The 16,578-nt window shown below is 41.0% G+C and overlaps 1 protein-coding gene across 9 annotated transcripts in view; it reads left to right on the top strand.

Moving 5' to 3' along the window:
* The window catches only part of NUP98 (nucleoporin 98 and 96 precursor), a 104,977-nt gene extending 90,910 nt beyond the window's left edge, over window positions 1-14,067 (top strand). For all 9 annotated transcript variants that reach the window (XM_060018361.1, XM_060018366.1, XM_060018367.1 and 6 more), the window contains 7 exons: window positions 708-851; window positions 1,621-1,763; window positions 7,308-7,529; window positions 9,822-10,063; window positions 10,527-10,681; window positions 11,746-11,857; window positions 11,970-14,067. In XM_060018361.1, coding sequence (XP_059874344.1) covers window positions 708-851; window positions 1,621-1,763; window positions 7,308-7,529; window positions 9,822-10,063; window positions 10,527-10,681; window positions 11,746-11,857; window positions 11,970-12,187 — 1,236 coding nt within the window. In that variant the 3' untranslated portion in view covers window positions 12,188-14,067. The remainder of the gene's footprint in view (window positions 1-707; window positions 852-1,620; window positions 1,764-7,307; window positions 7,530-9,821; window positions 10,064-10,526; window positions 10,682-11,745; window positions 11,858-11,969) is intronic.
* Window positions 14,068-16,578: the final 2,511 nt, after the last annotated feature.

Raw genomic sequence — 16,578 nt, 5'->3', positions numbered from 1 at the left:
AAATTGTACACTATTACATATAACTAAGCAACTTGTATTTAACTTTCAGCAGAAATATTTTCAAATTTTAAATGTACAACATGTACATTGTGGGGAAGAAATACTGGTTATATAGAAATTAAAAAGTTAAAATTCACCATATCCCATATCATAGTGATAAACAACATAATTCATTGTCTGTCTTTCTAGACACATTTTAAGTCTATTTTGACATATATGTGTGCATATTTACACTTGTTATATATTCAAATAAAATGAATTATATGTAGCAGTTCTGCAACCTTTTTTTTAACTTACTGAATATGATCATTTTTCATGTTGTGTGGCCTCTCTTCCTTCAATAGCCACTTCTCTTCCATTTTATGAATGATGTATCATAATTACTTTAAGCCAGTTTTCTTGCTGCCTACCCATTTTGCTTGCCATCTTAAAGTCAATTTCCAAAAATGAAATCACTAATCAGAATTTATTCACATCTTAAAGTTGGCAGCTGTGGTCAATGAGTGGTTCTCACCTCTTCTCAGCACTTACTGTCTAAGTCCACCCTATCACCTGCCACGAAGGGACTGTGTATTTTATATCCGGATCATTAACACTGCTATTTAAATCATTTAGAATCAACTTGAGTAAGTGAGCAACGTGCAGGCCTGGCCAATAACAAGGTAATGTATAATTTAGAGCTGTGATGGTGATTTTGTCTCCTGTAGGTATGGCAGCTCTCAGAGCAGAAGCAAATCAATGTGTGCTCACAGTTGGATTGGAAAAGGTCCCTGGCTATCCATCTTTGGTATTTGCTCCCACCAACAGCCTCCATTTCCAAGGCACTCAGCATGTATGAAGAAGCATTTCAGGTATATGTATCCAGTATAGCCAAACAAAAGAGTCCTGGTAGGATTTCTGTTTTTGCCAGAAAAGTACTACAGAGAAAAAACCATCAAATCACATTTCATAATACTTTTTCCTAACTGCTTTTTGAAAAGTACCATAGAATTGAAATGGACACAGGAAATCTGATGGGAAACTTCTTCAAGTTTCTGCTTCTATTTTGTTTAATACGATGAGTTTCCACAATTTATTTTCTTACTGCTGTTTTCCTGCCTCAACATTGGAGGGTTTTTCTTCATTCCTAATGCTGTCTTATTCCTTCAGGAATTCCCTGAGATACAGCCTGACCTCGTGTTTATTATAGCCCCAAATTAGCAGGTCTGAAATTTGCCTCTAAATATCACTATATTTCATATTCCTTGTCCATTTGGAGGTTAAAGGATTATTAATGTTTTTAATGCCATTATTTGGTTCTTCTCTTACTGTTCATTTTTATTGTCTTTGATATCATTTGCCAGAATTATAAGTATTTGTCAGGAAAAAGAGAACACTAAAAAAAATTGAGTGTAATAAGAATTGTGGCAAGAAAGGTGGTGGGGTTAGAGCTGTCTGAGGTCTTTGCCAGTCCATTGAAGGCAGGTGGAATATGTCACTGATCAAAATAAGTTTAAAATCCTTGAAACACTCCTTTAGAGGATGTCGCACCATTCTTAATACACATCTGAGTAACTGAGACACAGTAGAATCTAGTGAAACATACTAGCAGCTGATGTATTGTTTTATCAAATTCTTCAGAATACCTCTGAGGGTGACAGATATGCCTGCTGCCCACTTCCCTCATACCTGGAGGACTCTGGCTTTGTGGTAGAGGAGGAGCAAGACTCACAGAGACCTCTTCGAGATGTCTGCTTTCACCTTCTAAAACTCTATAGTGACAGGTAAATCAGAGCCATGTGTTATAGTCACTCGAGGGTTCCATGAACCCTAGGGAGTCCTTTCCCTTTTATATGTGGTCAAATTGCCCTAAGTCTATATAAATTACCAAAATATAACTTACAGTAATTGAGTGCAAAGAGCATGGGAACTGGAATTAGAAATCTAAAAATTCACATTTTAAATCAACTATACTTAAATGAAATTGTTTTTTAAAAATCTAAAAATTATTTTAATCAACTTTAATGAGATACAGTTTTACACATAATGAATTTGTGGTTTGATATGTTTTAATGTAATCTAACTACCATCACTATCAAGGTAACATGTACATTACCCTCAAAAAGTTACCTCATGTCCCTTTGCAATCAGTCTACACCACAGACAGCTACTGACTGACTTTTCATTACTGTAGATTAGTTTTGCTGTTATAGAATTTTATGTAATTGGGATCATTCTGTATGTTATCTTTTGTGCCTGGCTTCTTTTACCCAGCATAGTGATTCTGAGATTTATCCATGTTAATATGTGTATCAGAAATTTATTTATTTATTCATTTGTTAATGGACAGTTTTCTTGTTTTGGGCTGTTAAGAATAAAGCTGCTATGAACATTTGTATCTAAAAATGTTTGTATCATTTTGCATTCCCACTAAGATCTGTAATTGCTCCATATCCTCTTCAAAACTTGGTATTGTCAGCTTTTAAAATTTTACCATTTTAGTGGGCACATAGTGGTGTGTCATTTTTTGTGTGCTTAATAAGAAATTAATATAATAACATGCTATGATATCTAATCAGATAATCAAAACTATCTCAGAGCTGTCTTTTTACCTTATCAGAAACACTGAGTGGTTTTCTCCAGTCAAAAGTATTAGCTCACATCTCATTTCATTTCTTTATTTAAATACTTTTTTAAATTAACTATATAAATTATAGAATAATACAGCCTTTTATTGTGGTAAAATACACATAATTAAAATTGTGTTTTAATTTGCATTTCCCTAATGCCTAATGGTGGCAGGCATTTTTTCATGTGCTTATTTACCATCTATCTATATATCTTCCTTGTTGAAATCTATTAGAAACCTTTTGCCCCCCTTTTTTTAATAGGGTCGCCTAATAGTTATTGTGTTGTAATAGTTCTTTATATATTTAGGATGCAAGTCCTTTATTATAAATGTGTTTTTGCAATTATTTTCTCCCAATACACAGGCACAGAAGTTTTACATTTTTATAAAGTCCAATTTATTGAAGTTTTTAAACTATAAAATCAGTTTCTTTAATAGATACAGAGCTGTCGAGGTTTTCTATTTATTCTTGAGTCAGTTTTGCTCATTTGTTTTTCCTAAGGAATTTGTCTGTTTCACCAAAGTCACCAAATTTATTAGCATAAAGTTCTTTATAACATTTCTATATTCTTTTATTTATTTATTCATTCATTCACTCATTTTTGACCGCGTTGGGTCTTCGTTGCTGCATGCGGGCTTTCTCTAGTTGGTGGCGAGCAGGGGCTACTCTTCGTTGTGGTGCGCGGGCTTCTCATTTTGGTGGCTTCTCTTATTGCGGAGCCACGGGTTCTAGGCGCACGGGCTTCAGTAGTTGTTGCACACGGACTTAGTTGCTTCGTGGCATGTGGGACCTTCCTGGACCAGGGGTCGAACCCGTGTCCGCTGCATTAGCAGGCAGATTCTAACCACTGAGCCACCAGGGAAGTCCCTCCTTATTCATTTTTTTAAATTATTTATTTATTCATTTTTGGCTGCATTGGGTCTTTGTTGCTGCATGCGGGCTTTCTCTAGGTGCAGCGAGCGGGGGCTACTCTTCATTGCGGTGCACGGGCTTCTCATTGCGGTGGCCTCTCTCGTTGCAGAGCACGGGCTCTAGGCGCACAGGCTTCAGTAGTTGCAGCACGTGGGCTCAGTAGTTGTGGCTCGCGGGCGCCAGAGCGCAGGCTCAGTAGTCGTGGCACACGGGCTTAGCTGCTCCGCGGCATGTGGGATCCTCCCGAACCAGGGCTCAAACCCATGTCCCCTGCATTAGCAGGCGAACTCTTAACCACTGCGCCACCAGGGAAGCCCCCTTATTCTTTTTTAATGTCTGTAGGATGTGTGGCTGTGTCTCTTTCTTCCATGATATTGGTATTTGTGTCTTCTCTCTTTTTCTCTTGATTAGTCTGTCTCCAGCTTTTGGTTTCATTGGTTATCTCAATTAGTCAACTAGCTCAAAATGAATCATAAACCTAAATGTCAAACTTAAAACAATAACCTCTTAGAAGAAAATCTTTGCAACTGTGGGTTAGGCAAAGATTTCTTAGATACCAAACACATCCATAAAAGAAAAAATTGATAAATTGGACTTTAACAAAATTAAAAACTACTACTCATTAGACAGACTGTTAAGAGAATGAAAAGATGAGCCACAAATTGGGAGAAGATACTTGCAATTCATATATCTGATAAAGGACTTTTATCCAGAGCATGTAAAGAACTCTCTGAACTCAATAATAAGAAAACAATCCAATTTAAAAATTGGGAAAAATATTTAAAGGGATGCTTCCCCAAAGAGGACGTACATATAAAGCCCATGAAAAGTTTTTATCAGTAGACATCAGGGACATGCAAATTAAAGCCGTCATGGGATGCCACTACCCATCTATTAGAATGGCTAAAAATTAAGACACCTGCACCAAATGTCATCATGGAAGCGGAACATTTGGAATTCTCAACCCTGCTGGGGGAAAATGTAAAATAATACTGGCACTTGGAAAAACAGTTTGGCGGCTTAAAAAGTTAAACATACGGCTACATACATATGATCCAGCCATTCCACTCGTAGGTATTTACCCAAGAGGAATGAAAACATATGTCTATTTATATGTTGATAGCAGCTTTATTTGTAAAGGTCCAAAACAGGAAACAACCCAAATTTCCATCAACAGGTGATTAGATAAGCAAATTGTGGTACATCTATACAATGGAATACTATCTCAGCAGTAAGAAAGAATGAACTGTTGATAAAATGCAACAGCATGGTGAATCACAAAATACTTTTACTTATTTTTGAAGCGGTGAGAAAAAAAAATACCCCCAAAAATGTACCTACTGCTTGATTCTAATTTATGTAAAACTCTGGAAAATGCAAACTAATCTATAATGATAGAAAGATCAGTGGTTGCCTGGGAAGGGTAGGTGTAGGGAGGGGCAGGAGAGAGGGATCACAGAGGGACTTAAGGAAACTTTTGGAGGTGATGGGTATGCTTGTTATCTTGACCTTGGTGGTAGTTTCACAGGTGTATATATATGTTTAAACTTATGAAAATTGTACATTCTAAATATGTACAGTTTATTGTATGTCAATTTTTCTTATTTATTTATTTATTTTTGCGGTACGCGGGCCTCTCACCGCCGCGGCCCCTCCCGTTGCGGAGCACAGGCCCCGAACGCACAGGCCCAGTGGCCATGGCTCACGGGCCCAGCCGCTCCGTGGCATGTGGGATCCTCCCGGACCGGGGCACGAACCCGTGTCCCCCGCATCGGCAGGCGGACACTGTGCCACCAGGGGAAGCCCTGTATGTCAATTTTTTTAATGTCAAAAAAAAAGAAAAAAGGAAGAGGAAGAAAAGTATATATCTCAAAGTGTCAGAAATAGAGAAACCAAAGCCTGAATGAGATAATAAAGTGTTCTTCTCATGTAAGGTAGAATTGCTATGACTAAAACCCTTACATAAACTGTAAGGAACTGCACTGTGTAATGGCCACTATTCTCATAATACTACTTTAAATTAGTTTTTAAATATAATTACTTATTCACACTAGCTATATTTCAAGTGTTTAATGTGGCTAGTGGCTATCTTATTGGTCAAGGCAGATTATAGAACATTTCCATCATCACACAGAGTTCAGTTTGACAGCACCGGTCAAGAAAAACTACTCATTACTTGGGGAGGTGTTAGGAACTTGTAAAATGTCTGGGATCTTAGGTGAAAGGGAAAAGTTTTGGTTGGTAATCAAGGCCCAGATCTTTAAAACTTTTAGGTGTGGGATCTTAGTTCTTACTCTTCTTATGGTCTGGGACTTGGAAGCTAAGAACATAACACATAAACTGGTCCAGAGTCTTTGAAGTCCCTGGGCGCTCAGCAGAAAAAAAAGTGAAAGTCTGTAGGGAGACTTTCAAACCTGGATTTCTATATAAAGAATAATACATACTGTAGACAAAATCAAAAGTAAGATTTATAAGCCATAGAAGGAAATAACCATCAAGACTGGTTAGCTATTGGGACTTCCCTAATGGTACAGTGGTTAAGACTCCACACTCCCGACGCAGGGGGCCCAGGTTCAGTCCCTGGTCAGAGAACTAAGATCCCACCTGCCACTGGGCACCTAAGCCCATGTGCCACAACTAGAGAAGCCCATGCATTGCAACGAAGATCCAGGGCAGCCAAAATAAATGAATAAATAAATCTGAATTTAAAAAAATAAAACAACAACAAAAAAGACTAGTTAGCTGGTCAAACAAACAGGTGAAGTAGCATTCCAGCAACTTCAGATAGTAAAACAACCTGAAAGATACTAAATAACTTATATATATATTTTTTGATAGATCTTTATTGGAGTCTAATGGCTTCACAATACTGTGTTAATTTCTGTTGTACAACAAAGTGAATCAGCCGTATGCATACATATGTCCCCATATCCCCTCCCTCTTGCGTCTCCCTCCCTCCCATCCTCCCTATCCCACACCTCTAGGTCATTGCAGGGCACCGAGCTGATCTCCCTGTGCTACGCGACTGCTTCCCACTAGCTAACTATTTTACATTCAGTAGTATATATATATCGATGCTACTCTCACTTTGCCCCAGCTTCCCCTTCCCACCCCATGTCCTCAAGTCCATTCTCTATGTCTGCATCTTTATTCTTGCCCTGCAACTAGGTTCATCAGTACCTTTTTTTTTTTTTAGATTCTGTATATATGTGTTAGCATATGGTATTTGTTTTTCTCTTTCTGACTTACTTCACTCTGTATGACAGACTCTAGGTCCATCCACCTCACTACAAATAACTCAGTTTCATTTCTTTTTATGGCTGAGTAATATTCCATTGTATATATGTGCCACATCTTTATCCATTCATCTGTTGATGGACATTCCATGTCCTGGCAATTGTAAATAGTGCTGCAGTGAACATTGTGGTACATGTCTCTTTTTGAATTAACGTGTATTTTTTAAATCGTTAAGAAAAGTAATTGATACTACAGTGAAAGAATGGAAGGGAGAGAGTTGTGAAGACTCCCTGTACCAGGATGGTAAAAATAGACCAAACAACTACCAGCAAACCTGGTAGAAGAGCCACCGAAGATGAAGTGCCTTGGTTTTTGGTAGATCGGTAATGTGGCTGAACCTAGAGGAGGAAGACTATAAGGCTTATGATGCTTCTGCTCCTGGCTGCCTGCCTTTATTGTTTTGTAAGCTGTAGCTGAGACAGTTGACTCGTCCAGTACAGGTGGTCTGCTAGCTGGGTTTGGTAACTCTCAGCACATTCTCCTTTGCAGACATTATGATCTCAACCAGCTGCTGGAGCCTCGAAGCATAACAGCAGATCCTTTGGACTACCGTCTAAGCTGGCACTTGTGGGAGGTGCTACGGGCTCTTAACTACACCCATCTCTCAGAGCAGTGTGAGGGTGTGCTGCAGGCCAGTTATGCTGGCCAGCTGGAAAGTGAGGGACTCTGGGAGTGGGCCATCTTTGTCCTCCTGCACATTGACAACTCAAGGTGAGTGAGAAGCCATCAAACACACTGGTTGCATCCAGCGCTACAGGGCAATGCCAAAGGAATCAGTCTCTTAGGGTTCAGTTCAGCAAGTAAGTGTTTAGAATGTATTTTTGGGTCCAGCCTTGTGATAAACCTTAAGACAGTTCAACCTGCAGCCCAGACTGTCTCTGTATTCATGTGAACACGTTAGAAAGATTGCCTTTGATTAAGTGCCAAATCGTGCTATTTATCATAAGGCCTCCCAATAGTCCGAGAAGGGAGAAGAGATCTCTGTGAACTGCAGAATCTCTGAGTCTCTCTAGAGATAAGATTCAAAGTACGTGTAAAATTGGTATAGGAAATAATTAAGTGGGAAGGAAAGATATGCCCGGGTGGAGAAACCCCATTAACTAGGCACAGATTCCTTGAATGTGGCGTGTTTAGAATTATGCAGAAATAGTGCTGTCCGAGTTGGATCTGTGGAGTAATGGTTGGCAGGGAGGGCCCCTGCTTTTTCTTTACTGGCCCTTCCCTTTCCATCCACCCACCCCTATCCCTCAAGTTTGATAGTGTTGTATTTACCTATTTACCAATACAATCTTGCTTAGATGTGTAATGTTTTGGTTCTTTGTGCTGAACAAAAACCAGAGAAACATCTCTGTTCCATGCTTTGAATGAGATGAAGTTGGAGGTTTTTTGTTAATGGTAGCAGCATGGCATAACACTAAGAACAAAAACATTTATATAATACTTTGTTATATAATGCTTTTATATATCTTTATACACTGTTGCAAGTACTTTAAATATATTAACTCATTGAATGCTCATAATGAACCTATGAGACACTCTTACTATCTATTTTATAGATGAGCAACCCAAGGGATAGAGAGATTAGGTAACTTTTGTTCAAGGTCACATAGGTACTAAATGGCAGAGTGAGCCTTTCAACTCAAGACACCCAGAGTCTGTGCTCTTGATCATTGTACTGTACTATCTGTCATGTCTTAGGGTGTGGAAAGAAGTTGTTTTGTAGTCAGAGCTTTCTAAATTCTGGCTCCACCATGTACTCACTTTGACCTAAGGTAGAGCTTACTTCACTTTTGACTTTGAGTAAAGACACTCTCTAGACCTCAGTTTTTTTAAATATTAATCTCTATTCAAAGGTGACTGTGGAATTAAAAGTGTAAAGCATCCAGCACAACCTTACTTGTAAGGAATTTCTCTTTCCTCTTGCTCCTTACCAGGAAACAAAATGATCCCAGAATTTTCCTCTGAGTTTATTTAAACACACTCATGGAGAATTTCACGTGGTAAAAGGCTGGCTGATGGGATGATTGATGATTGGCTGTGGGAAAGCAGATCCTATTTCCTAAAGGGGAGGAAAAAAGGAGGCAGTTGTCATGAGATTGGGAGTCCTTTGAAAAAGCTAGGAGTTGAGAAAAGAATCTAAGATGAGGAGAATAGCTTTGATCTGAAATTAAAATGACTGATCCTTTGGCCCAGACATAGAAGGACTCTATTTAAGTGGCCTTGAGAGCAGAAAGATTGAGTTTAGCCTAAGTCTAGCAGTAAAGAGAAAATGAATTAGGAAGGCCGATGACTTTTAAGGGAAAAAACGACCTGGAAGAGACCTTATGTTTAAAAACTACTTTGTTTTCTTGCATTGACCACGTGAGACAGAGGGCAGGGAGGAGGTTAGAAATAAACTGCAGAGTGCTCGGTGGATCTAGAATTCCCCTATCCCAGTCCTTCATCTCCTGTTAGAGAAAGGAAACAAAGAAATGAGCCTACTGGGATGAACACACACACACTACTATATATAAGATCGATAAACAACAAGGACCTACTGTAGAGCACAGGGAACTCTACTCAATATTCTGTGATAACCTGTATGAGAAAAAAATCTAAAAAAGAATGAATATATGTACATGTATAACTGAATCACTTTGCTGTACACCTGAAACTAACACAACATTGTAAATCAGCTGTACTCCAATAAAATTTTTAAAAAGGAAAGAAATGAGCCGAGTCAGGAGAAAACCTTTTCAGGGTAGTGGGCAACCTTCCCAAGAGTATTCGTTTTCAGACTTTTTTGACCATGAAAATATAATGTTTTTACAGAATGCTTCTATTCTGTTTCATTTTAAAAATTAATGCTGGTGTGATAGCTTTTTAAGTGAAGTTTGAGGTGATCCGCTAAGGGTCAGGACCTGCAGTTTAAGAGACTGCCTCATGGGCCACTGTGAGCTGTCTGAGGCAGCCTTCTCCATCAGTGAGAATGAGATTTATCCCAGCTGACCTTTCCTCCTATAGCATGCGTGAGAAGGCTGTTCGAGAGCTGCTTACGCGGCACTGCCAACTGTTGGAGACCCCTGAATCGTGGGCTAAGGAGATTTTCCTGACGGAGAAGCTCTGTGTGCCTGCTGAGTGGATTCATGAGGCCAAAGCAGTGCGAGCACACATGGAATCCGACAGGCACTTGGAGGCCCTCTATTTATTTAAAGCGGGGCACTGGAACCGCTGCCACAAACTCGTCATCCAGCACTTAGCTTCTGGTGAGTGCTTCAGACTAGGGCCTGTGTCTCCTGGAATTACCCCCAATTCTTCCAGTCTCTGAGCCCATGATGAGTCAGGCCAGAAATGATGATCAGAACAGGGTATGGCAGACTTGAATCAGATCACACTTTGTAAAAGCTCTCTGTGCAGAAGATGCTTGGTAAGGGTGAGGGGCGGGGTCAACAGCAATATTGTTACATTCCCATTTGCCAGGAATATTCTTGATATTCACTAATTATGTTAAACTCTTTGTTTATTTAGGGAGTTTTATTCAACAACACCAGAAATATCTGTTTGGGAAACTGAAGCCAGAAATTCTTCACAGTTTTCTTAAGAGAATTTCAAAATATTCTACTGTAATTCTCAAGTCTGACCCAACATAATTTTCCCTTTCTTCCTGTCTTAGATCTTTCTGCCATGTCCTTCCTTTGTGCACTTTTGGTCAATATTTTGTTTCTTCAGATGCCATTATTAACGAGAACTATGACTACCTGAAGGGGTTCTTGGAAGACCTGGCACCCCCGGAGCGCAGCAGCCTAATCCAGGACTGGGAGACATCTGGGCTTGTTTACCTGGACTACATTCGGGTCATCGAAATGCTCCATCATATACAGCAGGTGCCTGAGTTCCTTAAACCACGGCCTAGTTTCCCCTTTCCCTGGCCCACAGAGCCATAGCGACCTCCAAAGGCTTGAGCAACGACTTGAAAAACTCATTGGCAGAGATAGCACTGTCAGTGTAGGAGGGATTTTTTTTTTTTTTTTTTTTTTTGCGGTACGTGGGCCTCTCGCTGTTGTGGCCGCTCCCGTGGCGGAGGACAGGCTCCGGACGTGCAGGCTCAGCGGCCATGGCTCACGGGCCCAGCCGCTCCGCGGCATGTGGGATCCTCCCAGACCGGGGCACGAACCCGTGTCCCCTGCATCGGCAGGCGGACTCTCAACCACTGCGCCACCAGGGAAGCCCAGGAGGGATATTTTGATGAAGCTAATTTGATGTAGTTACTATGACAGCTCTATCAAAACTTTAAAACGTTTTTTGGTGCTTATTGCCAAGTAGTGTGTACAATGGACATTCCTAAGGCTTGTCCATAGTCAGTCTCCTCCCCTTGTTCTCATCTTTTCCCCTAGTTTTAAATGAGAAGCTTAGGGTTGAGAGATAAAGTAAGGTCAGAGATTTGGTGAGGATGTTTCACATAACATTTGGCATGAAAGTAATTGATTTCTGTTGTTAACAAAGCCACAATTCCTGTTAATATCTGCATAATTAAATGCTGATTCTTAGTTGGAGTCAGGAGACTTAAATTAAGTGCTGGCTTGGGCTCCACCTCTCACTGTGTGCTCTTAAGAAATCAATACCATGTTTGTGAACCCAGATTTATGTAGATTTTTGGTGCAGTGTTAAAGCCTGATAGTTACATGGTTCACGAATGGTGATTTCAAGACTTGCCCAGTCCTAGGCCCTGTACACTATATTGTTTTCCTGTTGTGTATAATTGCTAAGGTCTCGTCTTATCCTCAGCGACTAGGCTGGATGGTGGTGACATGGCACCGCCGGCCAGCTTCTTGGGTTTTCCCCTCCCTCACCTCACTCTTGTTTCAGAGTGTTGCATAGTCAGTCTGTGGGTAGGATTGGAGTGATGGGAGCTCCTCTTGGCCTAATTGGTTCCTCTGCTTCTTTGTAGGTGGATTGCTCAGGTTATGAGCTAGAGCAGTTACATACCAAAGTGACCTCACTGTGCAACCGGATAGAGCAGATCCAGTGTTACAATGCCAAGGATCGCCTGGCTCAGTCAGGTCAGCCTCTCGCCTCCTCCCCCTTCCTGCCTGCTCATTGCCTGTCTTTATGATTATTATAACCACACCTCACCCCCAGTCCTTTGGTGCTTACTCTGCTCTCTTTCTCCAGACATGGCCAAACGTGTAGCCAACCTGCTGCGGGTGGTACTGAGCCTTCAGCATGCCCCTGATGCAACCTCCGACTCAACGCCAGACCCTCAGCGAGTCCCTTTGCGCCTGTTGGCTCCCCACATTGGCCGGCTCCCCATGCCTGAGGACTATGCCTTGGAGGAACTGCGCAGTCTCACACAGTCCTACCTGCGGGAACTGACTGTGGGGAGCCAGTGAGCCCCAGGCTCCGCGCACCACACTCACATGCCGATTCACACTCACTACGCAGAGGTCCCCTACGTTGAGTTGATTGGCACCATTTGCCATTCTCTGGGTTGGCCATGGAATCCACCCTCCCTTCCTGCTGCCCAAGCAGCAACCTCCAGTTGTTCACGGCTTTCTTAATACTAAACACAGCATAAGGGCTTTTGGAACCCCCAAAAAAGGATCCAAGTCTCTTTTTTACCATCCTGAAGACTATTCTTTTTTTTTTTTCCCCTTTCTTTTTGTAAATGGTCAGTAAAGCGTCGGTAAAGCACCTTTGGCAGAATTCCCGCACCCCCTAAGAACCAGGGAATGCTTTTCCTCTGTCAGCCATTCTGGATCTTGTGACTCGATGCCAAACTGCTACCCTACTCCTACTCCTACTCCTGCCCTTTTATACTAGGACTCTTTAGAAGGAGTGGGACAGGTGATGGGACAAATGTGTTGACCTAGGATTGTCCTCTCTTAACAAGTAAACTATCCACAGAAGGAAGGAGAATCTGTCTCTGAAGTAGGTTGTTGATTAACACTGACTTTTGGCGTCAGAAGAGAGTTGGACTGAATTAGGAGGCAGAACAGGGTCTTTCTGACCCATTTAGGGTAGAAGTGAGTGCCTGCCATCGAGGGGTGGGGCTTCAAGGCTTGATTGTTCTTCCTGCCTTGAATGTTCTGTGAACACCAAACCTTCCCCGTGCAGGAGCTCTTGGTACCAGATCACACATCTCTGGGAAACTCCCAGAATTCAGTTTGGTGCCTGGTTTTCAGTCATCTTGCTAGGCCTCCTGTCTGGATTTGCCTGAAGAGTTTGGATGAAACATGGCAGGTTGGGTAGCCCTCCCTGTCCCTCCCACTCTAGCCCAGAGCATTTCCCACCTTCCATTTACAGTCCCAGATGGTGAAACCATCACTGAGGCAGGCAAGGATCTGGGCTTCAGGGGGAGGCAGGGGGCTTTTGCTACACTGCTGCCCACAGCTGTGGGGAGCCCCAGGTAATGGTCTGAGACTGCGGTGTGAGGGCTGTCACAGACAACATGGCATGCCTCCCTGGGTCTTCATGCATGAAGATTACAGAAAGGATTTTATTAAAAAGTATATGTGTGTGTGTATATATATATATATATATATATATATATATATATATATATGACCTAGATTATTTTCCTCTTTTTCTGAAGCTACTTTCTTAAAAAAAATAAATAAAATGAAATGTTTATAGCATTCCTGGTATTGGCTTTCCTTTTGTGGTTTTGAGCCTTGTCCCAAGGAGCTTTATGGTGGCCTTGTTTGATTTGCACTCTAAAGAGAGACTGGCCGTGGGTTAATGAGAGAATAGTTGCAGACTAGATCAAGGCTAGGTTTATAAGGGTCAATTTTGGGGTGAGGGGGTTGAGATTATTGATGGATCCTGACTGCTATACATTTATTTTTATGCGCTTGGATTCCTAGTGGGGAATGGGGCAGGGTTTCAAATTGCCCAGTGGTATATACTTAGTATTCAAAGCCTCTCTGCTCTGGGGTTTTTGTTTTTAAACCTTGGCACTTCATCTTTCAGCTTCCATTGTGTAAAAGAGATAATGATCCCTGATGTTGCTGCTTCACAGAGCTGTGCTTGAGAGGGATCAAATGAGGCTGATGAGTAGGTTGGTTAGTTGGTTGTGTTAAATTGAAGATATGAGCAATTTCCAATGAGGATTAGGCCAAAGATTTCTGGGACATCGATGAGATGAGCAAGCAGTGGCTGGGGCTTCCCTTTAATTTGGGCCCCTGAGGATAAGGGTTACTCAGCTGGGAATCTCCCACCATTACTGACTGACTGTGAACCTGAGCGAGTCACGGAGCATTTGCTGGACTTAGAGCAAAGAATTTGTTCTGCGTTCCTCACCAGAGGTGTTTTGTGAAAAGTGAGTGCTTTAGAAGTGGTTTACCTTTAGAAATGTTAAGCACTGTGAATATGGGCAGTATTTCCTCTTAGGTATTTCCTTTAAAAAAAAAAAAAAAACCTGTAAGTCAAATATTTATCACAGCAGCTATTTGCGTCACAGAGAATAGACTTACAGTTAAAGTGAACAATAAAGATGATAAGCGGTCTCTTCTATATTTCAAAATCCCATTGAAACATATTTTTAAAAATTTAAGTTTCTCAAAAATATAAAAATAAGAACCAGTTGTCTCAAAACTCAACAGATCTGTGGAATCCACAACCTCATACAATGTTCAAAGTATTTCCTCAGCAGAATGCTGGAATAATGCCAAAATCAAAGTTAATAGAGGTCTGGAGATTAAATGTTGGATTAGCAGAGCCAAGACCTGCAGGCTAGCTGGTCTTTTTTAGCTGTTTGACTTGTTTTGTTACTTTGTATTCCCAGGGAATTATTTCAGATTTTTTAAATTTGTTGTCTTTCAGAGAACCAGCTCTCAGACGTAACAGTTTTATTGGAGTTCTGTATTGTAATATATTCATTTCTGCTTTAAACATTCATTTCTTATGCTTTCCTAAGGGTTTTTAAAAATCTTTTATTGTAGAAATTTTCACCCATGCAAAAATAAAATGATGTCTCGGTTTTTCAATCTTATTTAATATCTTTACCCCCATTCTTATTCCTACCCACGCACCCACCATGGTATTTCTTTCTTTTTTTTTTTTTTTTTAATTTATTTTTGACTGCATTGGGTCTTCGTTGCTGTGCGTGGGCTTTCTCTAGTTGCAGCGAGCGGGGGCTACTCTTCATTGTGGTGTGTGGGCTTCTCATTGCGGTGGCTTTTCTTGCTGCAGAGCGCGGGCTCTAGGCACGTGGGCTTCAGTAGTTGTGGCTTGCGGGCTCTAGAGCGCAGGCTCAGTAGTTGTGGCACACGGGCTTAGTTGCTCTGCAGCATGTGGGATCTTCCCGGACCAGGGCTTGAACCCGTGTCCCCTGCATTGGCAGGCGGATTCTTAACCACTGTGCCACCAGGGAAGTCCCTCACCATGGTATTTCTAAGGGAGATCATCATTTCATCAATACCTAAGCATTTCTAAGATAAATTTTTATAAATATAATCACAATACCATTGTCGTACCTAACAAAATTAACAATAATTCCAAAATATTAACTAATACTCTCTGCATTTTTGAATTCCCCAGTTGTCTCAAAAGTAAAATCTTACTACAGTTGATTTGTTTAAATTAAATCAGGATCTAAACAGAGTCCACACTTGCATTTGGCTGATAAGTCTCTTAAGTCTCTTTTAATCTATTAACAGTTCTCCTCTCTCCTTTTTTAAATGCCCTTTATTTGATGAAGTACCTGGGACATTCATCCTTTAGCATAGAGGGCCAGGGGCTTCTAGATTTGGCTGATTGTGCCTCTACCTCCCTTACTTGCTGTATACCACTGGTTAGATCTAGAGACTTGATTAGATTCAGGGTCCTTCTCATAGGTGGTGCTGTGTTTCATCACTACGGAAGACACTGTCTCGCTGTTCTACTTCTAGTGATGTTAAGATTGTTGATTCAGGTGTTGTCAGCCTGATTCACCCTTTCTAAAGCTTCCATCAACCTTCCACCTAATAATCATGACCAAGATTCACTGTTTCATCATCGCACATTCCTTATCTTTTTATATGTGATGATTCAGTATTTTCAAAATAGAGACTAAAATCAGTTGTTGTTCAGGTACTTTTTTTTTCCAAAATGGCTTTTTAAAAATAACCCACCAACTTTTTTTTTAAATAAATTTATTTATTTTTGGCTACTTTGCTTCTTTGTTGCTGTGCGCGGCTTTCTTTAGTTGCGGCGAGCGGGGGCCCCTCCTCGTTGCCATGCGCGGGCTTCTCACTGCAGTGGCCTCTCTCGTTGCGGAGCACGGGCTCTAGGCGTGTGGGCTCAGTAGTTGTGGCTCGCGGGCTCTAGAGCACAGGCTCAGTAGTTGTGGCGCACGGGCCTAGTTACCCTGCAGCATGTAAGATCTTCCCAGACCAGAGCTCAAACCTGTGTCCCGTGCATTGGCAGGCGGATTCTTAACCACTGCACCACCAGGGAAGCCCCCCACCAACTTTTAGAATTATTTTTTTCAAATTAACATTTTTACCCTAAAACACACTAAATATGTTATAAGAAATATTTCACCATTTTTTCAGGTAAACATACCAGTTTTTCTGTAACTCTCCAGTCTATTCTCTGTATGTGATATTTCCATGTTTTGAAGCACTCTTGAATTTAGCCTTTATTTTGGCCTAAAGGTATTCTGCAAAATGTTGCTTTTAAATGTAATTTGAGGGTAAGACAACCTTGTGCCCCCAAAAGATTGAATAACTGCTGAAGAAAATGGTACGGAAAGAAAAATGCATCTTTTACCCCGACACCCATCCCTACAACATCTGCCACT

This window comes from Delphinus delphis, chromosome 8, assembly GCF_949987515.2.
Source record: "Delphinus delphis chromosome 8, mDelDel1.2, whole genome shotgun sequence".
In the NCBI taxonomy this organism is placed as follows: Eukaryota; Metazoa; Chordata; class Mammalia; order Artiodactyla; family Delphinidae; genus Delphinus; species Delphinus delphis.
The sequence above is the reverse complement of the archived record's forward strand: the minus strand, read 5'-3'. Positions and strand labels throughout refer to the sequence as shown.